General features: G+C 47.4%; 1 protein-coding gene across 2 annotated transcripts; it reads right to left on the bottom strand.

Moving 5' to 3' along the window:
• Nucleotides 1–14,057: 14,057 nt before the first annotated feature.
• Nucleotides 14,058–15,672, bottom strand: LOC123112415 (uncharacterized). 2 transcript variants are annotated; one of them, XM_044533397.1, is made up of 2 exons: nt 15,302–15,672; nt 14,058–14,738 (listed from the first exon to the last, which is right to left on the bottom strand). In XM_044533397.1, the coding sequence occupies exon 2, from the start codon at nt 14,638–14,640 to the stop codon at nt 14,245–14,247; it is 396 nt and encodes a 131-aa protein (XP_044389332.1). In that variant the 5' UTR covers nt 14,641–14,738; nt 15,302–15,672; the 3' UTR covers nt 14,058–14,244. The 2 variants fall into 2 exon arrangements, with proteins under 2 accessions (XP_044389332.1, XP_044389331.1); XM_044533396.1 differs by having other exon boundaries at nt 14,058–14,689; nt 15,302–15,670.
• Nucleotides 15,673–22,652: the final 6,980 nt, after the last annotated feature.

Below are 22,652 nucleotides of genomic sequence, written 5' to 3' on the forward strand. Positions count from 1 at the left end.
CCGTGGAGCCCAAGACGGCGTCATCGCCAGTGCATTTGGCAGCCAAAGACCAACTTTAGTCACGATAACTTGTACTAGATGTTCCCCTTCAAAACGGCCGTTGTTGGCGCCCTTCCCGCTCAATATTTGGGAAGAGGACCAGGGCCTCTATAAATAGGACTAGTCACCACCGTAGCAAAGGGAGGAGGCAGTTCATCCACACCCCACACTAGCACAAGAACACCCTCGCGAGGCTGTTCTTCCTATGTACTGTTTATCATCAGCCCCTGAGGCAATCCATCACACCACAAACTGGAGTAGGGTATTACACCACAACGGTGGCCCGAACTAGTATAAACCTTGCGTCCCTTGTGATGTTCATCGTGTAGCTTAGATTCTTAGCGAGGCGTTCGGACGCAAATCGGTAGGGGGAGATCTTCACGCGCACCCCAAAGTTCGAACCTTAAGGGTTTTGCCGGAACCCTATATCCAACAAAATGGACTGCACCGACTACAACCTACCCGATGTGCTGATCTATTAGAAGACATTAACTCTAGTTACCCATTCTAGACTAGCGGCGCTAACATAGAAAGTTGCGCGAGAAGGGCTGAGTCTTACACTAAATCTTTTTTTGAGCGAATCTTACACTAAATCTAGGTTGTTGCCTTATGGGCTGGGCCTAAGTGTAGTTTCATAATTTTGCTTTGGGGGGGGGGGGGGGGGGAGGTTTAGGGTTCATATCAATTTATCCCTTTGTATTGTTTGCCTACAGGTAGGACATGACGGGTGAGAGTGGCGTTTGAGAGCCTGTTTTCGAGATTTAGTACTAATTTAGGTGTTTTTGGCACCAAAAAAATGTGACGCTCGTCCGACGTCCAGTACCCATCATTTTAGTATCAATTTATCCCTTTTGTGTTGTTCACTGATGACTGGAACCGGACAGTCATAGTGGCATTTGAAGGCATGTTTTTGAGATTTTGTACTCATTTAGGGATACTTCTTCAAAAATGCGATGTTGCAGCCCTTTCCAGTCACTAACAGTGAGTCAGGCGTCACGCAAGCGCCGTCGACAGCTACAAACGAAAGTTGCACTGTATTTGCACCCCGAGACAAGTTTGAATACCAATTTCATGTATTTTCTGATTTCATGAACCAAAATGGTCATCCTCTGCAATTTGATGTATCACTAGTACATTTGCCTCAATCTTCTGCGGGGCGTACAAATGTTGAGGGAGCAGTGCAACGGTACCTCCCATTTCTCTGGTTTTTCGTGTAGAAATAACTCGTAAATCACTGTTTTGTCACACTGCCGGTATGTCAATGGGCGATCGAGGAGTGATGGCACACGATAGAGCAATCACTGCGATAGAGTGGCCGAGGTACAACTCTTTTAGGAAGAGTGGCCAGGATAGGTAGTGTAAACGTGACAATCAACTACTCCCACCGTCCTGTAATATAAAAATGTTTTTAACACTACGTTAGTATAAAAAATGTTATTATATTATAGGACGAAGGGAGTAGCTTGGATCGGATGTTTGGTGTGAGCTACTGGTGCAAGTAGGTTTTTCTTAGGGGTCTGGTGCAAGTTGGTAGCTGTACATTTCCACGTTGGTGTGGCCATTTTCTATTCGGTGCTTATGACCCCAGTTACAGGCTTCTTTTGTAATGGGCCGGCGCATATTAGCAACTAGCGAGATCTCGTCCCGGTTTTGGGAAGCTTCCCAGCCAAATTTTTCTTGTTTCTAAAAACCAAATTTCCTTTCGGCTTTTCTGGAACGGGTTTCTTTTTCATTTCATTTTAATTTTAGTTCTATATTTATTTTTTATTTTTAAGATATCTGAACTTCTTTCAAATTCAAGTTTTTCGGAAGAATTGCAAACTATTAAAAATAATTTCCTCCAAATTCGTGAACTTTTTGAATTTCACAAAAAAAGCAATAATTCGTGCTTTTTCTTAACAAATGTCATGAAATTTTTCAAATTTTATGATTTTTTAAAATTCATGAATTCGATTTCCAAAATTTTGTGAAATATTTTTCATTTTCCATCAACTTTTCAAAGTTATGCACTTTTTTAGTCAAATTCACATTTGGTGAAGTTTTGTTCAATATTATGAATTTTTTATTTTGATTGTCAACAGTCAACTAAAAAGGGAAAAAGTTCATAATTGTGGGCGTGAATAATAGATGGGTTGATCCAGAAGTGGAGGCATGCAAGCCCCAGATCGGAAACTGGCGCTACAAGTGGTGTATAGGAGCACCCTTTGGTGTGTGGTTGTGTGCTATAGTGCCGTTTGTGGCAGGCCTCTACTAGTACTTTTTAAGGTTATGGCATTTGAACACACACACGCCACTGGGCCAAGATGGACCTATTAAAACCAATCAAGTGTGACGTGCTGCACCAAAACTCAAAAAACTTTAATGACACGCCTTGCTGCTTTGTTCTTCATTTGCGGTTTCGCAGCGGCATTGGCACTGGTGAGCTCAGGCCTCAGCAGCCACCGGCGAGGTCATCCCCTCCGCCCAAGGCTGGTGCTTGTGCACTTAAAAGATTCTAGTGAGAACTGGGTACAATGGGCCTAACAAATATGATAGTTTAAAATTAGCAATTTCATGAGTATGTATTGCATACCATAAAACATATAGTCAAAGTTTAAGCAAGTAAAAATAATTTTACATTAACAAATAAGGTCTTAATAGTATATACATGGTTAGTGGCGGATCCAGCCCAACTTGTTAGGATAGGGTAGATGTCAATTGAGATGGACCTTTTTCATTTTCCCGCTGGTACATGGGTTGGGTCAAAGTCTTAGGGTGCAACACAACATTAGTGTAATTCATTATCACTAACGAAGTATACTAAGCAACCAATCGGTGAAGATAAATGGTTGAATTTAGCTATCGAAGATTGACATGAGCTCATCCTATGGTTCGTTAGTGATAACTTTCCAGTCGATCCCTCAGGGCCTTATCATTAACCAGAGTGGGTGGGCCGATCAATGATGAGCGAACCACTAATCTATGGCTTATGGTCGGACAATATTGCGCGAACAATGTTAAACAATTTCTAATAGTGAATATAAAGCTCATAAACTTTCTATTTTGCAACACTTTGAAATAATGCTACTTTGAAGCACATTATCACTTCATTCAGATTTTCGGGTCATTTCCAAAAATAAATTAAGGCACCATTTTCTTTTGTTATTCGTTGGATTCGACACTCATACTTATGAAAACAATATACAAATGATTTCCTGCACTTGTGGGTATCGGTAACTTTGAGGCACGTTGAGGCGACAACATGAGGTGTTGCAGGAGACAACATTGACCCATGAAGAGGGGCGTTTGAGCTGACTTGGCCACACGAGCGACAGGCGATGGCATCAGGAAGTTCGAGTGAGCGAGAGGAGGCAGAGGCGACTAATGCGAAGTGGGAGGCGAAGGTTGGGAGGTTGAAAGTTCATCCTTCCAGACTTTTCGGGCATAGGGTGTGGGGTGTCTGCGCTTTGTTTGGATGCGGTCAAGACATAATATACGTTGGTACCCCGAAGAAACATAGATATTGGGGTTGAGATAGGTAATCTACTAGAGCACAAAATGTGAGCTCTTAAGCAGTTTTGTGGTATTGAGGGTAGTCTTATGGAGATTTTCATGCTAGGAAAGGAACCAATGAAACTGGATTAGGAGAGAGAGAGAGAGAGAGAGAGAGACACGAGAATAAGAAGCTAAGTCCAGTAGAGAAAGAGAGATGGGGGTTTATACTTACACATTGACCGAGAGGTTGACATGGTAGATAAGAGAGAAAAGGGAGTGACGTGACATGCGTGGCTAGGACAAAATCACGGTTCAGACAAACCAATTGGTGGTGGTGGTGGTGGGGTATCTTAGATGTATTCATGAATTCATGAGGTTCTCTGAACCAAATTGAAGTTCATTGTTGAAGTTCAAAAACCGTCTTTCAAACCTAATCCAAAGTTCCCAGCTAGTTGTACGATTTAGCAACAAAAGAAAAGATGGCAACAAGTAAAGGAAGTGGCAAAGGAAACTGGTGTTCTGGACTCCCAGTCCTTAGTATGGATTGTGGTGATGCACGTGAGCAAGTTTCTATCTATCATATATGATCAACAATAATGCTTTTTGGTCGGTGCATGGATGCAGTCCAGAAACAGGACATCCTTTCCTTTTAAATAATATTTTCATACCCCACTTTTTATGAAAAGTACTTGGGTATTTCTTTTCCATAGTATCTGAGTAATTTTTTTTCTTTTTAAAAAAATGAGGATTACCACCTGCCTCTACATCATTTGATGCATACATGCATATTATTAAACAAAGTAGCCACAAAATAGAAAATACATAGTTCGGTATAGTTCACAACTCGAATTGAAATAAAAGGAAATAATTGCCACAACCGGCAAAAAAATGACAAGATGATTACTCCTATCGGACCGTCATCCAAATCGATTGTAAATAGGTCGTCCTAACATCTCCCAACGGTTGCACCGATATGTCATATGCTCCTTGACTTCCGCACGACTGAGTAACGACCATGTACAGATCCAGGCCGTTGCCCAGTAGATGACCTGCAAAAAAATCGTGATGTTTTGTCTGTTAAAAATCACATCATTCCTACAGTTCCAAATAGCCAAAGTAATGCACACACTTCGACTCGAATATGCGCGGCTATTTTAGGCTCTACCCCATTTAGCCATGCCCCAAATAAGTGTGAATACTATTAAGAGGACTAAAATTAAAGGACACATGTATTGTACGCTACAATAACTTGGCGAGTGGGCATTTGAAGAAAAAATGTTGGATAGATTCATCCTGATCGTTGCAAGAACACCGTTTACCGCCCTCCTAACTATGATTTGCTAAGTTGTTCTTAGCCAAGATCACTTCCTTGTGAACAAACCACATAAAGACCTTTATTTTTAGAGGCACCTTAACTTTTTAAATGTGAAGCGATTTTGGAATTGGACCGGTCTTTATCAAATTTGTATACATTAATTTAACTGAGAGTACCCCTCACATTGAAAGTTTTCAATGTATTGTATCTGGCTCATCAGAAAGATTAACCTTCATCCACCTACACACAAGATGTAGCCTTCCATCCCTTCGTTCCCCAACGATGGATCTCCTAAAGTGAATGTTTAAGGGAACTGATCCTAGTGTTGTACTTACGAAGGCATATTTATATTGTACAATATTGTAAATGGTTGGATATTGTATGGTCAGCGGCGTTTCCCCTAGATATGTACCTTCCCAAAATCTAGTAGTGTTACTCTTTCCTACAGTGAATTTGCTCCTATTGAAGAAGGCAACCTTTTTCCTCATCAGCCCCTTCTAAAAAGAAGAATCATTCGGCTGCGCCGTTACTTGTGCGAGGGTTTTGGATTGCAAATACTTGTTATGCAATAATTGTATCCACACACCCTCGCCCTCTACAGATAAACTATACAACCAGTTACTGAGCAGACATTTATTCTTTAGCTCAAGGTTTTCAATTCCTAAACCCCATTGGTACTTCAGCCTACAAATTATAACCCACTTGGCCAGCCTATACTTAGATTTATTAACATCGTTCTGCCAGAAAAAAACATGACCAATAAAATCCAAGCCTTTTTGTACCCCAGAGGCACTTCAAAGAAGGACAGTAGAAACATTTGCATACTTGTAAGCACTGATTATATCAGAATTAGCCGACTTTCATAAGGCATAAGCTTGCCCTTCCAGCAACTTAGCTTCTTCTCAAATCGATCCTCGATGCACTTCTATTTTTTGTTGGTTAATTTTTGACGATGAATTGGGACTTCCGGGTAACTAAGCAGGAGAGATCCCAACTCATAACCGAACAATTGTCTAAAATTTTCCTATTCTTCCTTGGTGTGCCCAAAATAGATCAGTCCACTCTTGTCGAAATTAATTTTCAAACCAGACATTTGTTTGAAAAGACATAAAATCAGTTATATATTTTTAACTTTTGCCAAATCATGTTCCATGAAAATAATAGTATCATCTATGTATTGTAATATGGACACCCCACCCTCGACAAGTTGAGGAATGAGCCCACCCACCTGACTGTCCTCTTTGGTTCGGCCAATGAGAACCGCCAATATATCAGCAATGACATTAAACATGATAGGAGGCATTGGATCTCAGTCCCTTTTGCGTTTGGAAATAATAATCTATATCCTTATTGACCTTGATCCCTCCGCTGTTTTCTTGTACAAAGGATTTGACCTACTTTCTCCAAACCACATCGAAACCCTTCATACTCCAAGCCTGTCGCAAAAATGACCACTTAACATTATAGTACATGGGTATAAATTGCACCAACATATATTTCTGTTTGTGGCTTACACAAAAAATACAAAAAAAGGTTTAAAATGATTTTGTATTTGAACCAAAATTTTGTCTTTTTTGTGTAGCCCACAAATCATTTTATTATTTAATAAAACTTTGCAGATAACTAGAGAGCATGTACATATCTTTGCAGAAAAAAAGTGTTATTTTGGAACTTTAATTCTCTTTCCGTGCTTCTAAAATCTCAAAAATTAAAAGGCCTCCATCTTTTATGGAAATGGAAGTTTATTATGCCCTGGCCCTGCATCAATGGTGCATAAGCACAAATTATTAGTTATTACTCCCTACGTCCGAAAATACTTATCATTGAAATAGATGTATCTAGATGTATTTTAGTTGTAGATACATCCATTTTCATTCATTTTTGATGACAAATATTTCCGGACGGATGGAGTACATAATCAAAAGCTTCAAGAGCATACACCCCTCGTACCCCTTGGCTTGTGCTCTCAAGACCCACGCGATTAGTGACCCCTCGGGTCCTGCCGGTGTGACAGGTCTGCCTCGTTAGGACATGGTGGCATAACCCATTTTTAGACGTCTTTTCATCGTTTAGTGTTTGTGTCATAGAAAGACGAGCTGACGATGCAATAAGGTTCTCCTCGCCTAGCCCTCGGCTCGACGGTGCATCTAGCATCTCTAAGGGCGTGTGGAACGTGTGTCTCTAGGGATCTCACGGGATTCGATCGGAGTTTGTCTTCGGTGGATCTACTTGAATTTAGTATTTGGTCGTTTGTGTTCATGTGTGTCTATAGGGAGCTTATCGTTATTGGGTGCAACCGCTGGGAGACGGTAGCAAGGGCTATCTTCAGCCGATTGGATGGCGAACTAATAATAGGTTAGATGTGTATGCTCTCTTGCCGAATGTCGTGCTTTACAGATTTATTTTCTCCTTTTTGCTCGGATTTTGAGCTTCTTTGGATTTTAGGACTTTGTTAGGCTTTCAAATAATATGGCTGCATGCATCGACTGATGAAAAAAAATTGTGTGTCTACGCTTCTCTTTGTCGGTGATGAACTGATGATTGTTGTTCTGGTGTAGTGGTTCTATGTGACTTAGCACAACAATTTTCGTCGCTAGATAGCCGACGAACATGGATGTAATCTTTACTTATGACGTTTTTGTAGTACCATGACTATCGATGAATAAATTAGAAGTTTTACCAAGAAAAAAGCTTTAAGAACAAAACAAAACTGTAATTGCCATTTTTTTTAAGGACCGGCAATGGCTGGTGTTTCATTGATCATAAGTAGGGAGCAGTTGACAAAGTGATAAAGGTGGAGATCCGAAGATCAAGGAAAGTAAGAAGAAGAAGAAGAAAAGAACATAGTGCCCCTAGGCACAAGCCGCTAGCCTACTCTCCCGACGGGTCCCCGAAGGGGCTCTGCACTGATTTGATGCCGGCTTGTTGCCAGAGGCTTAGCCCTCTTCTGATCTCATTGAGAATGTCTTCCACCTTGGCCTCCTTTGCCCTAAATGTGAAGTGGTTCCTCTCCTGCCATATCTGCCAAAGGGCAAGCATTGCAAGAGACTTGATCGCTTTCCTGTGAGCAGGCGGCGACGCATCTGACATGGCTTTGAACCTGTCCAAGGAGCTTGTGTTGCCAATCCATGATTCCTGTCTTAGCGCGCGGCAACACGTCCATGTTGCAATTGAATTCCAGGTTTCCTTCGCGAGGGGGCAATTCTAGAACAAATGATCGGAGCTTTCCAGGTTGCGGAGGCATAGCTGACAGAAATAGTTGTTTGGCCATCCTCGCCGCTGCAATCTATCGTTGCACCAGAGCCGGTATTGGTGTAGCAGCCAGGCGAAGATCTTGATTTTTGCTGGCGCTCGGGTGCTCCAGACCAGCTCGCGAAAATGCGTCTGCATAGTTCCCTGGAACTGGGCACGGTATGCTGAGTGCGCAGTGTACTGCCCAGATGCTTCTATCTTCCAGTTGATCTGGTCTTGGATGTTTTCCTGAAGGTGGTACGATTGCAACCGGCGGTTTAAAGCGATCACATCCTGTGCTAATGAGCCGGCGTCGCCGTGCGCCAGGTCAGAGACCCAGCGGTCTTCGAGAAGTGCCTGCGCCACCGATCTGTTCTTTCTTCTGGAGTGTTTAAAGAGGTTGGGGTGGAGGAGCTTGAGTGGAGACGCATCGATCCAAGACGAGTGCCAGAAGCTAGTCATCTTGCCATTTCCAATAGTCACCGCTGTGGCCGCACTAAAAAGGGCATGATCGGAGGCATCGCATGGCAGCTCTGTTCCTGCCCAAGGGCGCTCCGGGCTTTTCCATGCATGCTAGAGCCATCGTAGGCGTAGGGCACGGCTGAACTTGGGAAGATCGAGGATGCCAAGGCCGCCGTGGTCGATCTGGGAGCAAACCCGTGTCCAGCTCACCTTGCAGCTACCGCCGCTGAGCTCCTGATCCTGGCCATAGAGGAATCGGCGTCTACGTTTGTCTATTTCTTTCAACAGCTTTACTAGGATTTTAAGGGCTGTAAGGGCAAACGTTGGCATGGCGGTGAGGACGCATCTGACGAGCACCCTACGCCCGGCCATGGAGAGCATTCTCCCTTTCCATCCTGCTAATCTAGCCTGGATTCTATCTAGGATGAACTGAAGATGTACTAGCCTAATCCGGCCAACTGTGAGTGGGAGCCCTAGGTATCTGATCGGGAATTGCATGATCGGTCCCCCAAAAGACTGGAGTACCGTGCTGAGATCAATATCTTGACAGCAAATCGGAGTTGCCGTTGACTTGACATTGTTTATCTTCAGGCCCGTAGCGTCGCCGAAGCTCTCGAGCAAATTCATCAGGTAGTCAATCTCGTCCCTAACTAGGTTTGCAAAGATGATGGCGTCGTCCGCATATAAGCTAACCCTAAATTTGATTTCCCTGGCTGGCACCGGCGTAATGTGGAGCTCTTCTTCAGCCGCTCTAAGAAGGTGATGGATTGGATCGATCGCAAGGATGAACAAGGGCGGCGACAGTGGGTCACCCTGGCGTAGTCCACACCGATGCTAGATAGTTTGGCCAGGGACGCCATTGAGGAGGAAGGCCGGCGAAGAGGAGGCGAGCAACATGTCGATCCAATCCCTCCATCTCGCACTAAACCCCAGGTTTACCATGAGCTCGAGGAGATACTCCCACGATACATTGTCGAAGGCCCTAGAGATGTCTAGCTTGAGAAGAACAGCCGGCGTCTTTTTTCGATGCAGCGCTTTAACACAATTTTGGACGTAGACAAAGCTGTCGTGGAGGCATCTTGTTTTCAGAAAAGTTCTCTGGGCCGGCGAAATGATGTGTTGGACGACCGGGGCTAGCCTGATCGAGAGCACCTTGGAGACTAGCTTGGCGATGGAGTGTATCAGGCTAATCGGACGATAGTCGTTGATGCCGTTCGCGCCGTCTTTCTTGGGAATTAGGGCTACGATTGCCGAGTTGAGCAAGCCAAAATTGTTGCCCGCCAGGTTGTAGAACTGGTTGAAAGCCTGCATGACATCTTGTTTGATTATCTGCCAGCACGATCTGAAGAAAATGCCGTTGAAGCCGTCCGGCCCGGGGGATTTCTCTGCCAGAGATGCCTGAATTGCCACCCACACCTCTGCCTCTGAAAAAGGGTTGTCCAACCCACCACCTTGAATTGTTGGCATCTGAATTTGTTCCCAGTTTATCGTGGACGATCGCTGCTTTGTAGTCCCAAGGATGCTGTCGAAGTGGTTGTGAATTGCTGCTTCTTTGTCGCTGTGTGCCGTGGCTACTGAGTCATTGACCTTCAGAGAGTGAATGAAGTTGTTTCTCTTCCTTGAGCAGATTTTTGCCATGAAGAACTTTGTTGGGGCATCACCGAAGCGCAGCCAGGTGAGCCTGGAGGCCTGCCTCTTCCTGCATCTCTCGATCCTTGGCCATATGGAATTGCACCCTTGCATCCCCGAAGAGACCTTGGCTCCAAATGCATAGATCCTTGGCCGTCCGGGCAAGCTTGATGTGGAGGCGGGTGAATGCACACGAGGCAGCCACCGGCCGTGCCCAGGCCGCAGTCACCGTTTCTGCAAAGCGCGGGAAGCGCGGCCAGAAGGACTCAAACTTGAAGCTCTTGTGCCATCGTGGTCCGGCCGCGTCGGACAGCACCAGCGGACAGTGGTCGGAGCAGGCGGTGGAGGCGGCCATGAGCATGGTCAGGGGAAAAATGGTTTCCCATGACATGTTGCAGAAGAATTTATCGATGCCCACTAGGGTTGGGTTGTCGCGCTCATTGCTCCAGGTGAAATTGCGGTTGCTGCATTTTAGCTGACGAAGCCCCGCTCTGTCAATGGCCGCCCTGAAACGGCCCATCAGCCTCCTGTTGAGGTTGAGATTGCTCTTCTCTCTCGCCTCATAGATTTGATTGAAGTCACCACAGATTATCCAAGGTTTAGACACATGCGGCACCGTGTTCGAGATCTCCTGGAGGAAAGCCTCCTTGTTCGCGTCATCGGTCGGTCCGTGGTTAGCCAGAAAGAAGTGTGACCTCTAGCTACGGTGACCCTGATCGTGACTGCAAATTGGCCAACAGCGTGCGTGACGGCATCTACAAGATCTCTGTTCCATAAGATGGCAATGCCACCGCGGGTGCCGATGGCGGGCATTACGGCGCAGCCCTGCAGCGTTTGGCCACCAATATCGCGGACTAGCGCTGGTGACCACGCGTCTATCTTGGTCTCTTGCATGCACAGAATGGCGGTACGATATGCAGTCACTACTTCTCTAACCGCTTCTCTCTTCGCCGGCGAGTTCAAGCCCCATACATTCCAGCTCGTGATCGGGGGGAGTGTAGGTCGTCATTCATGAGGACACTGGCGGTTTCTTCGGCGACTACACTTACTAAAGACGAACAGGTACACCATCCAGCTCTCCGGGAGGCGCCGTCGACCACCAATAGGCCCCAAACCACGACGGCGCCAGACCGGCCTCATCCTTGCACTGCTACATGATTGAATCAAACCTAACTCCGACCAGCCAAGCGCTGGCCGTCGCCGGAAACTACTACTACAACTACAACACAAAGAGGTTCCTAACATAACTAGACCATGGCCTCCTCGGCGTCTTCTTCCGGCCCGTTGAGGCCAGCGGCGATGCGAAGGGCATCCTTGCCCAGCCTGGTGAGCTTGGCGATGACGGCGATATCTTCATCGGAGAGGGGCTCGTTGAACCTACGCACGAGTGCCTCCGCAGCCTTCTTCGTCATCTTCTCCTTCGGGCCAAGAAGGCCCAGCCCCTGGACCAGATGGAGTGAGCCACGCTGCGCCACCGGCACCTTGCAGTTCTGGGCCGCCTGACACGCGCTCTGACGCGGCGGGGGGACTGACGTAGCTCAAACCTTGGGTGGAGCAGAGCCTCGCTTGGACGGCGGCTGGCCGAGCAAGGGGGCCGGCTTGTCGCAGAAGAGGCGTCGTGGGGCGGCTGAGGATTCCGCAATCTCCAGGTGTTGAACTTGCTGCGTCACCTCTCCCAGCTGGACGGCAACCATGGCCACGTTCGTCGGCGTTTGGCAGCTGAGTAGAGCCGGGTTGTAGCACGCTGCAGAGAGCGTGGGGCTGAATGCGTCCGACATCTCCACCGCTGCCTTGTCCCGCCTCTTGCGTGTCCCCTCCTCGAAGTCCAGGGGCACGGCCGTTGATGCCGCAATCATCTCATCGAGCTGGGCCGCGACGACGTCGCCGGACGACAGGGGGGCGGGGATGGTCTTGTCAGTCGTGGCGAAGAACTCGTCGACGTCGTCGGGGGCCGGCACATGTGCGGGAGCTGAAGGTGTGGGCACGTGCACCTGACTTGCCAGACGCTACTTGCTGCTCTTCTTCTTGCTTGGATACGCCTTGCCGGACGATCGGTCGCGGCCACCTTGCTGGCCGCGGCTTTTTGAGTTGCCAGAGCGGCGTGGGGGGGGGGAGCGGCTGCGCTGGCGCACCCTACTGGTGGCCCCGTCCCCTCCAGACCAGGCGTTGGAGCCGCGCCCGCGCCCAAGCAACGTATCCTTCCAGGAGCGCCGGCCGCCGCCGCCTCCCGGCCCCTCATCGTCGCGCCGCGGGCCACCACGAGGAAGGCCGCGGCAGCCCGTGTCCACCACCGGCGCACGCTGCAGACGACGGTGGCGCTCCTCCATCTGGCCGTCCTTCACATGCATGACCCAAGTGCCCGTGTAGGAGCGCGGCAAGCTATCGTCGTGGTTGGAGTCGGAGGAGGGCAGGCCGCTCTGAGCTGAGTGGGAGGAGCGCGGAGAGCGGGGAGCCCAGTCCTCCACCCTGTCGACATGGATGAGTATGTCATAGCGCTCGGCGCCAGGCAGCAGGGCGACACGCCGATCGGGCGGCGAGTGGCCCTCCATCTCCTCGACGCGCCCGGCGCCCTGAGGGAGCTTCCAGCAGGTGTGCCGGGTGGGGATGAACGCCATGTCCCAGACCCACACCCAGCACGCGAATGTCTTGGTGTGGCCGCGCTCCAGCGTGCGGCTGTCCAGCCGATCGATGTGCACCTTGTCGCCGAACACCTCCTGGACGCCCTCCAGGGTCCAGTACTGTTGAGGCAGGTGCTCGATGACGCAGCAGACATGGAGGTTGAAGATGCTGTGGCCAGCGTGGTTGTTTTCGCCCTAGGGCGCGATGTTGAAGTTGACGCCGTCGACGTGCAGGGTGCCGCGGCGCACCGCGTTGTCGTGGTGGGCTGGCTGGGTGAAGATGACGAAGAAGTCCTCCGGGTTGTGCGCCGTCACCCGCAGGTGATGCGGTGGGATGCACAGCTGCGCCTCGAACGCGCGGCCCACCGCCATGGGCGAGGTGGCATAGATTCCGTCGGCCGCGCGCAGCGTGACGGCGTGGCGTCACAGGAAGAAGACACTCTGCTCGATGGCCGGGGTGGACTCGCCGACCTTGTGGCTTGCGCGGGGGCGCCTGGCTGTGTCGACCAAGCTGAGCTCAGCCATGTCGGCAGCCGTCGGGGAGAGAGGGGCCGGCGGTGGCGGAGGCAGGGTGGGGAAACGGAGGCGAGAGTGGACAGAGGGGCGAGGATCAAGCAGGCCTATCCTAGTGGAGGCAGGGCCGCCATGGCCATTTCGTGGATTTTGAGGGCACTCTCTGGCAAAGTGGCCGCAGTGCTCGCAGATCACGCAGCGGAGAGGGTCGCGGCAGTCCTTTCTACGGTGGTGCTTGCTGAGGCAGCGAAAGCAGCGGCCGCGGAAGCGGCTTAAGAAGGCCTCCCGGCCACCCACCGCATTGAAGTCCGGCCGCCGGTCCGAGCGCGGAGCCGCGCTCTTCTTTGAAGAAACCTGTGGATCCAGAGCTGCCTTGCGGCTTTTGCGCGAGGAGACCTCGGTGCAGCCACCGCCCATTCCTGAAGGGGAATGCTCGACTGCGGGGGATGGGACGACGATGATGGATTGAAGGCGTCGGGCTGGGGGGTGCTGAGATCCGTCGGGTCTTCCGATGTAGCTGCCTTGGAGCAGTCCCCTCGAAGCAGCAAGCGCGACGGGGCCTCCGGATCCGGCCTTGAAGACGCGCCAGGGCCCGGGATCTCCGGCGGGGATGGAGTAGGGGGCGCCGAAGAGACCAACGGGTCAGAGCCTGGAGTAGAGCCGCCATGCGGATCCGAGGCTGAAGCGGGCCGCTAGGGCGGAGCGCCCATGCTGGGCGCGGGGAAGGTGGCCGCCGCGGGGAAGCAATTAGCGCTCTGTAAACGGAGTTCCCCCCAGAAAATTTTAATCCATGTGCCCTGGCTATAGAATTAACTTGACATAAGCCCCTAATATCCATAATATCACAGTAACTCATAAACCTAAAAGCTACCACTAATGGTGCAATTTTCAAGCTAGTACATAACTACTTGCTGCAATTAGGCAGTTCCTCATTACGTCACACACTTCTTCAGTCTTCAAGCCTCACTTGCTCTCCACCCCCGCCTCTGCAGCTCTCCGCGGGGTGCTCTTCCGCCGGCTCCCATTCTGCCGGAATCCGGTCGGCGCCCTCGCCGGCGCGCCGCCCTTCTCCTCCGTTGCTGACTCCGAGCCGCGCTTCGACTGCCGCCGCCTCTTCTTCCCTCCGTTCCCGGCTGCGCCCGTCGACTCCTTGCGTGGCGCAATCTTTTCTTTTGTGCCGTCGCCGTCGTCTTCAACCTTGGCGGTGTCCTCTTCCTCATCGGCGTCGTGCTTGAGAAGCTTCTGTGGCCGTCCCCTCCTCTTGTAGGCTGGGATCACCTCCTCGCCCGCGCTACCGGCGTCCTCGTTCTTCGCAGCTTCCATCGATTCCTTGGCCTTCCCACCTCTAGGCCTGCCCATCCAGGATCCAGGCAGCCCGCAGCCTGACCCAATAGCTCTAATCACAGAGCTGCGAGTAGCAGAAATAAATCGAGTGAGACCATCTTTCCTCTCGGTGCCTACCTTGGAAAGAATCAACCAAATAGCCGATGCATAAAGAGACATGATTTTCAGTCAAAAAAGAGAGCAGAAGACATGGTTTCAGACTTTCAGTCAGCATCTGAAAATCTGCTAGAGTACTGTAAATGGCTAAGAGAAGGTTCAGATTAAGCAGCTGTTGGTTTAAACCTCGGCTATCTAACGATGGATCCCTCCTTATAGATGCATGCCATCTGTTGTTGGGGGTAAAATACACAAAAGATCTTCCAAAGTTGTGATGATCTCACCACAAATCAGTCCCTAGAACCAAGAGCATCGAAGGGAATACTGGACTCCGACACATTTCAGGTGGGAATGAACGCTTGCTTGCTTGCTTGGTGTGGTGGGTATCCAAGGAGAACCAGCTACGAAGCAACCTAACCACTGTACCATCTAAATCCAACAACCAAAAACAAAAGGCAAGAACCGTGCGAGCAACCTCACATCTACTTCTAGTGGAGCGCTATCAAGAACTCCAAATCATCACTCCAGGACCAACTAGGGATTGATTAACAGAAGAACAGAGAAAGAATCGACGAAGAACCTGCAACGACGCAGAGGCTGGCTGGCAAGGCAAGGCAGGCGATGAACTTGTTCTAACAAAACACCCTTCTCTTGGATTCTTGCAGCAAGAGGAGATCTTCAAAGGCTTGCTAGTTTGTCTGGACTGATCTATGGTTGTTTTGCTAGTTTGTCTGGACTGATCTACGGTTGCTCTCGGGCAAGAACAAGACGGAGAACAGAGGAGGCACAGGGTGATGCTGTTGGACCAATGGACTCTTGGGTAGCAGATATGGGCGGTGGGTGGGGAGCGTGTGAGGTTTTGTGGAAGATTGTGCGCGCACAGAGAAGAGAAGAAACCCAAGAGGCAGAGGAGAACTGGTCACACTATTCTCCAGAGAGAGAGAGAGAGAGAGAGGGAGAGATGCTATACCACCCATGGACCGCAGTAACAACGTGGAGGCACAGGCAGGAATGTACCCGCAGGGCATCCTGGGGCAGCCGAAAACATGTTTTAGAGCCTATGCACCCGGGTACTCCTTATCCAACCACTCATTTCTGCATCAGGATTCGTGCAAATAATTTTCTCTTTTTTGTTTCTCTCATATAGAACATGTTTTTGTACTTTCAACTTTGCAGCACAACAAAGCTTTCTATGTAGAATGTGGGATAAAACTTACAGATTTTTTGGTCCAACATAAATATACAAAATGAGATTTATTTGATTAAAAAAACTTATTTTTCATATTTATGTCGGACAAAAAAATCTGAAAGTTTTATCTCACATTCTAGTTACAAAGTTATGTTGTACTGCAAAGTTTGAAGTTCAAGGCATGTTTTATATGAGAGGAACAAAAAAGAGAAAATTCCATGTAATAAGGTAGTTGTGTAGCACAGATCTCAAAGCAACAATGGAGCGTTAGGATAGTGAGGCCCGGGTGCATAAGCTCACAGAATCTGCATTCCTGGGGCAGCGTCACGGTAAAACCACCCATTTCTTCTCGCTTTTGCTTGTGGTTTACACTTGGCCACTGAGGACGGCGGGGACATGTAACGTGAGAGACGAGACAAGGCCAATGTGAAATGTCCCCTGACGACGCAGTGTACGTGGATGCACTGATGATTCCCTGTTTATAGTTTTGGAGGGAAATGCGCAGAGGGGTGAAAAATGCTGGAAGAGACAAAGGATTTACCATCCATCTTGGTGGAAAACATCAAACTCGGCCGTGTCCTCTGCACGGAGGACGAACCAACAACTTGGACGACTCGAGTGATGGTGTTGTTCGTCACGTACCTTATGGACGTCCCGAGCACCCTCCGGCCTCCAAGGATTGTACTATCGACAGTTTGGTTTCAGTTGAAGCCTGTGCCAAAAGGCAACTGAAAACGCCACATCCTCCCCCCCCCCCCCCCCCCCGGGCCCCGGCCCAAGGCGACACGGGGAAACAATACCTTCCTCACATCCCGCTGCCGGAAGGCTCACCGGCGAAGACGTGTTGAGACCGGGGACGGTGGCGGCAGGACATATTCGTCTCGCTCTGCATGTTGCATCCTCCTCCCCCGAGATCCACTCTCGACACGCCTTAAGAGTCCTTTCTGGCTGTTCCCCCAGCCGGTCCGGGGAGTTAAACGATATAGTGTGGCCTCGGCCTTGGCTGCTACCCCCACCACCACCACCAAACAGTGTAGCCTAGCTCCTTTTATTGTGTGTGCTGCCCTCGGTGTAGGTACAACCGTTGTGGTCGGGCTTGCGCTTTTTTGGGCTGCCTCGATTCTCGTGGTTCGCCTCATCCCCGGCTCAAGATGGCAACGGGCCCCGAAACCCATGTCCCCGCGTGTTTTTACCCTATTAGGGGAGAGGGGTGGGCTCATTTCTATCCCCATGGGGCTGCTCTGGGGTAAAATTTAAAGCCCGTCAGGTTCCACGGGTGCAAACCCGTTTCAGCACTACCCGCACCCAAATCCTGTGAAACATATGACATATGGTCCCTATAATAGACCCAAACTAGCCAAAACCCCATTAACCCGCCTCCGTGCAACCGAAATATTCACTTTTGCTAGCTTACCACACTCCCTTATCTAAACAGCAGGCCCAACCCAAAAAATCTCAAATCCACGCATCCATCTGCTTACCTCCTGGTGCCACCCCCCAAATGTTGTTGTTGTTTTTGATGACCACTCGCGGGGATGAGTTCTTGCGGATCCAGATCTGACGGGGATGGGGATGGAAAAAAACTGTCCTCGCACACGGTTTCGGGGGCGGAGATGGGCTTGCGTTTTTTTCACGGGGACGGGGATGGGCAAGCAAAACCCGACGGGTTTCATCCCCATTGCCATCTTGATCACTGGTGTCGTCTTCCTTCAAGTTGCGGCTTCGGCGTGGCGGCCTGTAGAGGCCACAATGGTTGTTTCCTAGCAGCGGTTGCCTCCGGCGGAGTGCCGGCCTACTGACATGGTGGGTGTGTGAGGCCTTGCAACGGGCCCATTGCCGGCACTACTCCAGCCCGATGATCCTGGACATGTGTTCTCTAGTGTCCACATATTGTCGGCGGCCTCTGCCGCCGGGGTTCCGACCTTGGTGATCCAATAGTTGAGTCCCTTCTAGCTTCCTCAGCTCAGCAATGTCCTAGCAGCTCCGGTCCCAGCGGCTCGGATCAGCGCCCCCTCTAGTACCTTGATCGTTTGCGTCGTCAGTTGCAGTCGCTTTCCCCGCACTGGCTCTCCTTGCCCCGCTGCCTCCCAGACCCTGTCCACCTCCACGAATCGCCTTATGCCAGATACAAAACTCCTGATCCGACATCACCCATTGCCGCAGCCCTCCGGTGGTAGGTGTAGGCCCACCCTCTTCCCGAGGTGGTGGTACTGATAAATGATCGGGCTTCCTCATCTTTGGTTTCCAACCCAACCTATGGGATTGTTTGGACTTAGGCCAGGCGAAATCCCTAGTCAGCTTGCCAACGGTGAAACTTGTGGGTGCCTGCTACCTCTTGAGCATGCATTGGTTTTTCCCTTGAAGAGGAAAGGGTGATGCAGCAAAGTAGCATAAGTATTTCTCTCAGTTTTTGAGAACCAAGGTATCAATCCAGTAGGAGGCTCCTCAAAAGTCCCACGCACTTACACAAACATACAAGAACCTCGCAACCAACGCGATAAAGGGGTTGTCAATCCCTTCACGGTAACTTGCGAAAGTGAGATCTGATAGAGATAATATGATAAGATAAATATTTTTGGTATTTTTATGTTATAGATTGGAAAGTGAAAGATGGAAATAAAAGTAGATGGAAAACTTATATGATAAAATATAGACCCGGGGGCCATAGGTTTCACTAGTGGCTTCTCTCAAGATAGCATAATTATTACGGTGGGTGAACAAATTACTGTTGAGCAATTGATAAAAAAGTGCATAGTTATGAGATTATCTAGGCATGATCATGTATATAGGCATCACGTCCGTAACAAGTAGACCGACTACTGCCTGCATCTACTACTATTACTTCACACATCGATCGACTCCTGCCTGCATCTAGAGTATTAAGTTCATAAGAAAAGGGTAACGCCTTAAGCAAGATGACATGATGTAGAGGGATAAACTCAAGCAATATGATATAAAGCCCATCTTTTTTATCCTCGATGGCAACAATACAATACGTGCCTTGCTGCCCCTACTGTCAATGGGAAAGGACACCGCAACATTGAACCCAAAGCTAAGCACTTCTCCCATGACAAGAAAGATCAATCTAGTTGGCCAAACCAAACTGATAATTCGAAGAGACTTGCAAAGATAACCAATCATACATAAAAGAATTCAGAAGAGATTCAAATATTTCTCATAGATAAACTTGATCTTAAACCCACAATTCATCGAATCTCGACAAACACACCGCAAAAAGAGTTACATCGAATAGATCTCCAAGAAGAGGAAGGAGAACTTTGTATTGAGATTCAAACAGAGAGAAGAAGCCATCTAGTTAATAACTATGGACCCGAAGGTCTGTGGTAAACTACTCACAACTCATCGGAGAGGCCTTGGTGGTGATGGAGAGGTCCTCCGTGGTGGATTCCCCCTCCGTCGGAGCACTGATGTAGACTCCAAGATGGGATCTCACAGATACAGAAGGTTGCGGCGGTGGAAATAATTTCTCGTGGTGCTCCTGGATGTTTTCGGGGTACGTAGATATATATAGGCAAAGGAAGTCGGTCAGGGGAGCCACGAGGGGACCACGAGGCAGGGGGGCGCACCGGCCACCCTCGTGGCCACCTCGGCTGCTTCTTGATGTCCACTCCAAGTCTCCTGGATTGCGTTTATTCCAAAAAGATCGCTCCCCAAGGTTTCATTCCGTTTGGACTCCGTTTGATATTCCTTTCCTTCGATATACTGAAATAGGCAAAAAACAACAATTTAGGTTGGGCCTCCAGTTAGTAGGTTAGTCCCAAAAATGATATAAAAGTGTAAAGTAAAGCCCATAAACATCCAAAACAGGTAATATAATAGCACGGAACAATCAAAAATTATAGATACATTGGAGACGTATCAAGCATCCCCAAGCTTAATTCATGCTCGTCCTCGAGTAAGTAAATGATAAAAACAGAATTTTTGATGTGGAATGCTACCTAGTATAATTCTCAATGTAATTTATTTATTGTGGCATGATTGTTCAGATCCAAATGATTCAAGATAAAAGCTTATAAAACATAAAAATAGTAATACTTCGAAGCATACTAACAAATAATCATGTCCTATCAAAATAGCATAGCCAAAGAAAGCTTATCCCTACAAAATCATATAGTTAGGCCATGTTTCATCTTTATCACACAAAATACTCCCATCATGCACAACCCCAGTTTCAGCCAAGTAATTGGTTCATACTTTTTAACGCGCTTCAGCTTTTTCAACTCTTACGCAATACATGAGCGCAAGCCATGGACATAGCACTATAGGTGGTATATGGTGGTGGTTGTGAGGACAAAAAGGGAGAAGATAGTCTCACATCAACTAGGCGTATCAACGGGCTATGGAGATGCCCATTAATAGATATCAATGTGAGTGAGTAGGGATTTCCATGCAACGGATGCACTAGAGCTATAAATATATGAAAGCTCAACAAAATAAACTAAGTGGGTGTGCATCCAACTTGCTTGCTCATGAAGACCTAGGACGTTTTGAGGAAGCCCATCATTGGAATATACAAGCCAAGTTCTATAATGAAAATTTCCCACTAGTATATGAAAGTGACAACATATGAGACTCTCTATCATGAAGATCATGGTGCTACTTTGAAGCACAAATGTGGAAAAAGAGATAGTAGCATTGTCCCTTCTCTCTTTTTCTCTCATTTTTTTGGTGGGCTTCTTTGGCCTCTTTTTTTATGGGCTTCTTTGGCCTCTTTTATTTTTATAAAGTTCGAAGTCTCATCCCGACTTGTAGGGGAATCATAGTCTTCATCATCCTTTCCTCACTTGGGACAATGCTCTAATAATGAAGATCATCACACTTTTATTGATTTACAACTCAAGAATTACAACTCAATACTTAGAACAAAATATGACTCTATGTGAATGCCTCCGGTGGTGTACCAGGATATGCAATGAATCAAGAGTGACATGTATGAAAATTATGAAGGTGGCCTTGCCACAAATACGATGCCAACTACATGATCATGCAAAAAGCAATATGACAATGATGAAACGTGTCATAATAAACGGAACGGTGGAAAGTTTCATGGCAATATATCTGGGAATGGCTATGGAAATGCCATAATAGGTAGGTATGGTGGCTGTTTTGAGGAAGGTAAATAATGGGTTCATAATACCGGCGAAAGTTGCGCGGCATAATAGAAGCTAGCAAAGTGGGACGGTAAGTGTGCGTATATCCATGGACTCACATTAGTCATAAAGAACTCATATACTTATTGCAAAAGTCTACTTGCCCTCGAAGCAAAGTACTACTACGCATGCTCCTAGGGGAAGGGTTGGTAGGAGTTAACCATCGCGCGATCCCGACCTCCACTCATAAGGAAAGCAATTAAAAGAGCATCCCATGCAAAAAATTTGTTACATAACTTTTACCATACGTGCATGCTACGGGACTCGCCAACTTCAACACAAGTATTTCTCAATTTCATAATTACCCAACTAGCATGACTCTAACATTATTACCTTTATATCTCAAAATAATTATCAAGCATCAAATTTATCATAGTTTTAATGCACTTCCTATGATAGTTTTTATTATACCCAACTTGGATGCTCATCATTCTAGGACAAATTTTATAACCATAGAAAATACCATGCTGTTCTAAAAGACTCTCAAAATAATATAAGTGAAGAATGAGAGATCATCAATTTCTTCAAAATAAAGCCACCACCGTGCTCTAGAAAATATAAGTGAAGCACATAGAGCAAAACTATCTAGCTCAAAAGATATAAGTGAAGCACATAGAGTATTCTAGTAAATTCTAGATCATGTGGGTTTCTCCCAAAAGGTGTGTACAGCAAGGATGAATGTGGTAATAAAAAAGCAAAGAATCATATCATACAATACACTCCAAGCAAAACACATATCATGTGGTAAATAAAAATATAGCTCCAAGTAAAGTTACCAATAGATGAAGACGAAAGAGGGGATGCCTTCCGGGGCATCCCCAAGCTTATGCTTTTGGTTGTCCTTGAGTATCTTAGGGTGCCATGGGCATACCAAAGCTTAGGTTTTGCCACCCTTTATTCCATAGTCCATCAAATCTTTACCCAAAACTTGAAAACTTCACAACACAAAACTCAACAGGAAATCTCATAAGCTCTGTTAGTTCAAGAAAGAAAAACTACCACATAAGGTACTGTAATGAACTCATTCTTTATTTATATTGGTGTTAAACCTAATGTATTCCAACTTCTCTATGGTTCATACCCCCCGATACTAGCCATAGATTCATCAAAATAAGCAAACAACACACGAAAAACAGAATTTGTGAAAAACAGAATAGTCTGTAGCAATCTGTAACTTTTGAATACTTCTTGAACTCCAAAAATTCTACCAAAATATGAAGTCCTAGGTAACTTGTCTTTGGATCTACAGAAAAAAGAATCAACACAAAATCACGTTTCTCTGATTTATTGAACTTTTTTCTCGTGCACGCAAAGTTTCTGTTTTTCAGCAGAATCAAATTAACTTTCACCCAAGGTTATCCTATAGGTTCTACTTGGCAAAAACACTAATTAAAACAAAAAAACACATCTAACAAGAGACTAAATAAATTATTTATTAGTAAACAGGATCAAAAGGCAAGGAACAAAAATAAAATTGGGTTGCCTCCCAACAAGCGCTATCGTTTAACGCCCCTAGCTAGGCATAAAAGTAAGAATAGATCTAAGTATTGTCATCTTTGTCATTCAATTCA

Source organism: Triticum aestivum, chromosome 5B (genome assembly GCF_018294505.1).
Source record: "Triticum aestivum cultivar Chinese Spring chromosome 5B, IWGSC CS RefSeq v2.1, whole genome shotgun sequence".
Lineage (NCBI taxonomy): Eukaryota > Viridiplantae > Streptophyta > Magnoliopsida > Poales > Poaceae > Triticum > Triticum aestivum.

Coding starts and splice junctions, on each gene's coding strand:
- LOC123112415 (XM_044533397.1), bottom strand. CDS start 14,640: ATGGGCAGGCCTAGAGGTGGGAAGGCCAAGGAATCGATGGAAGCTGCG.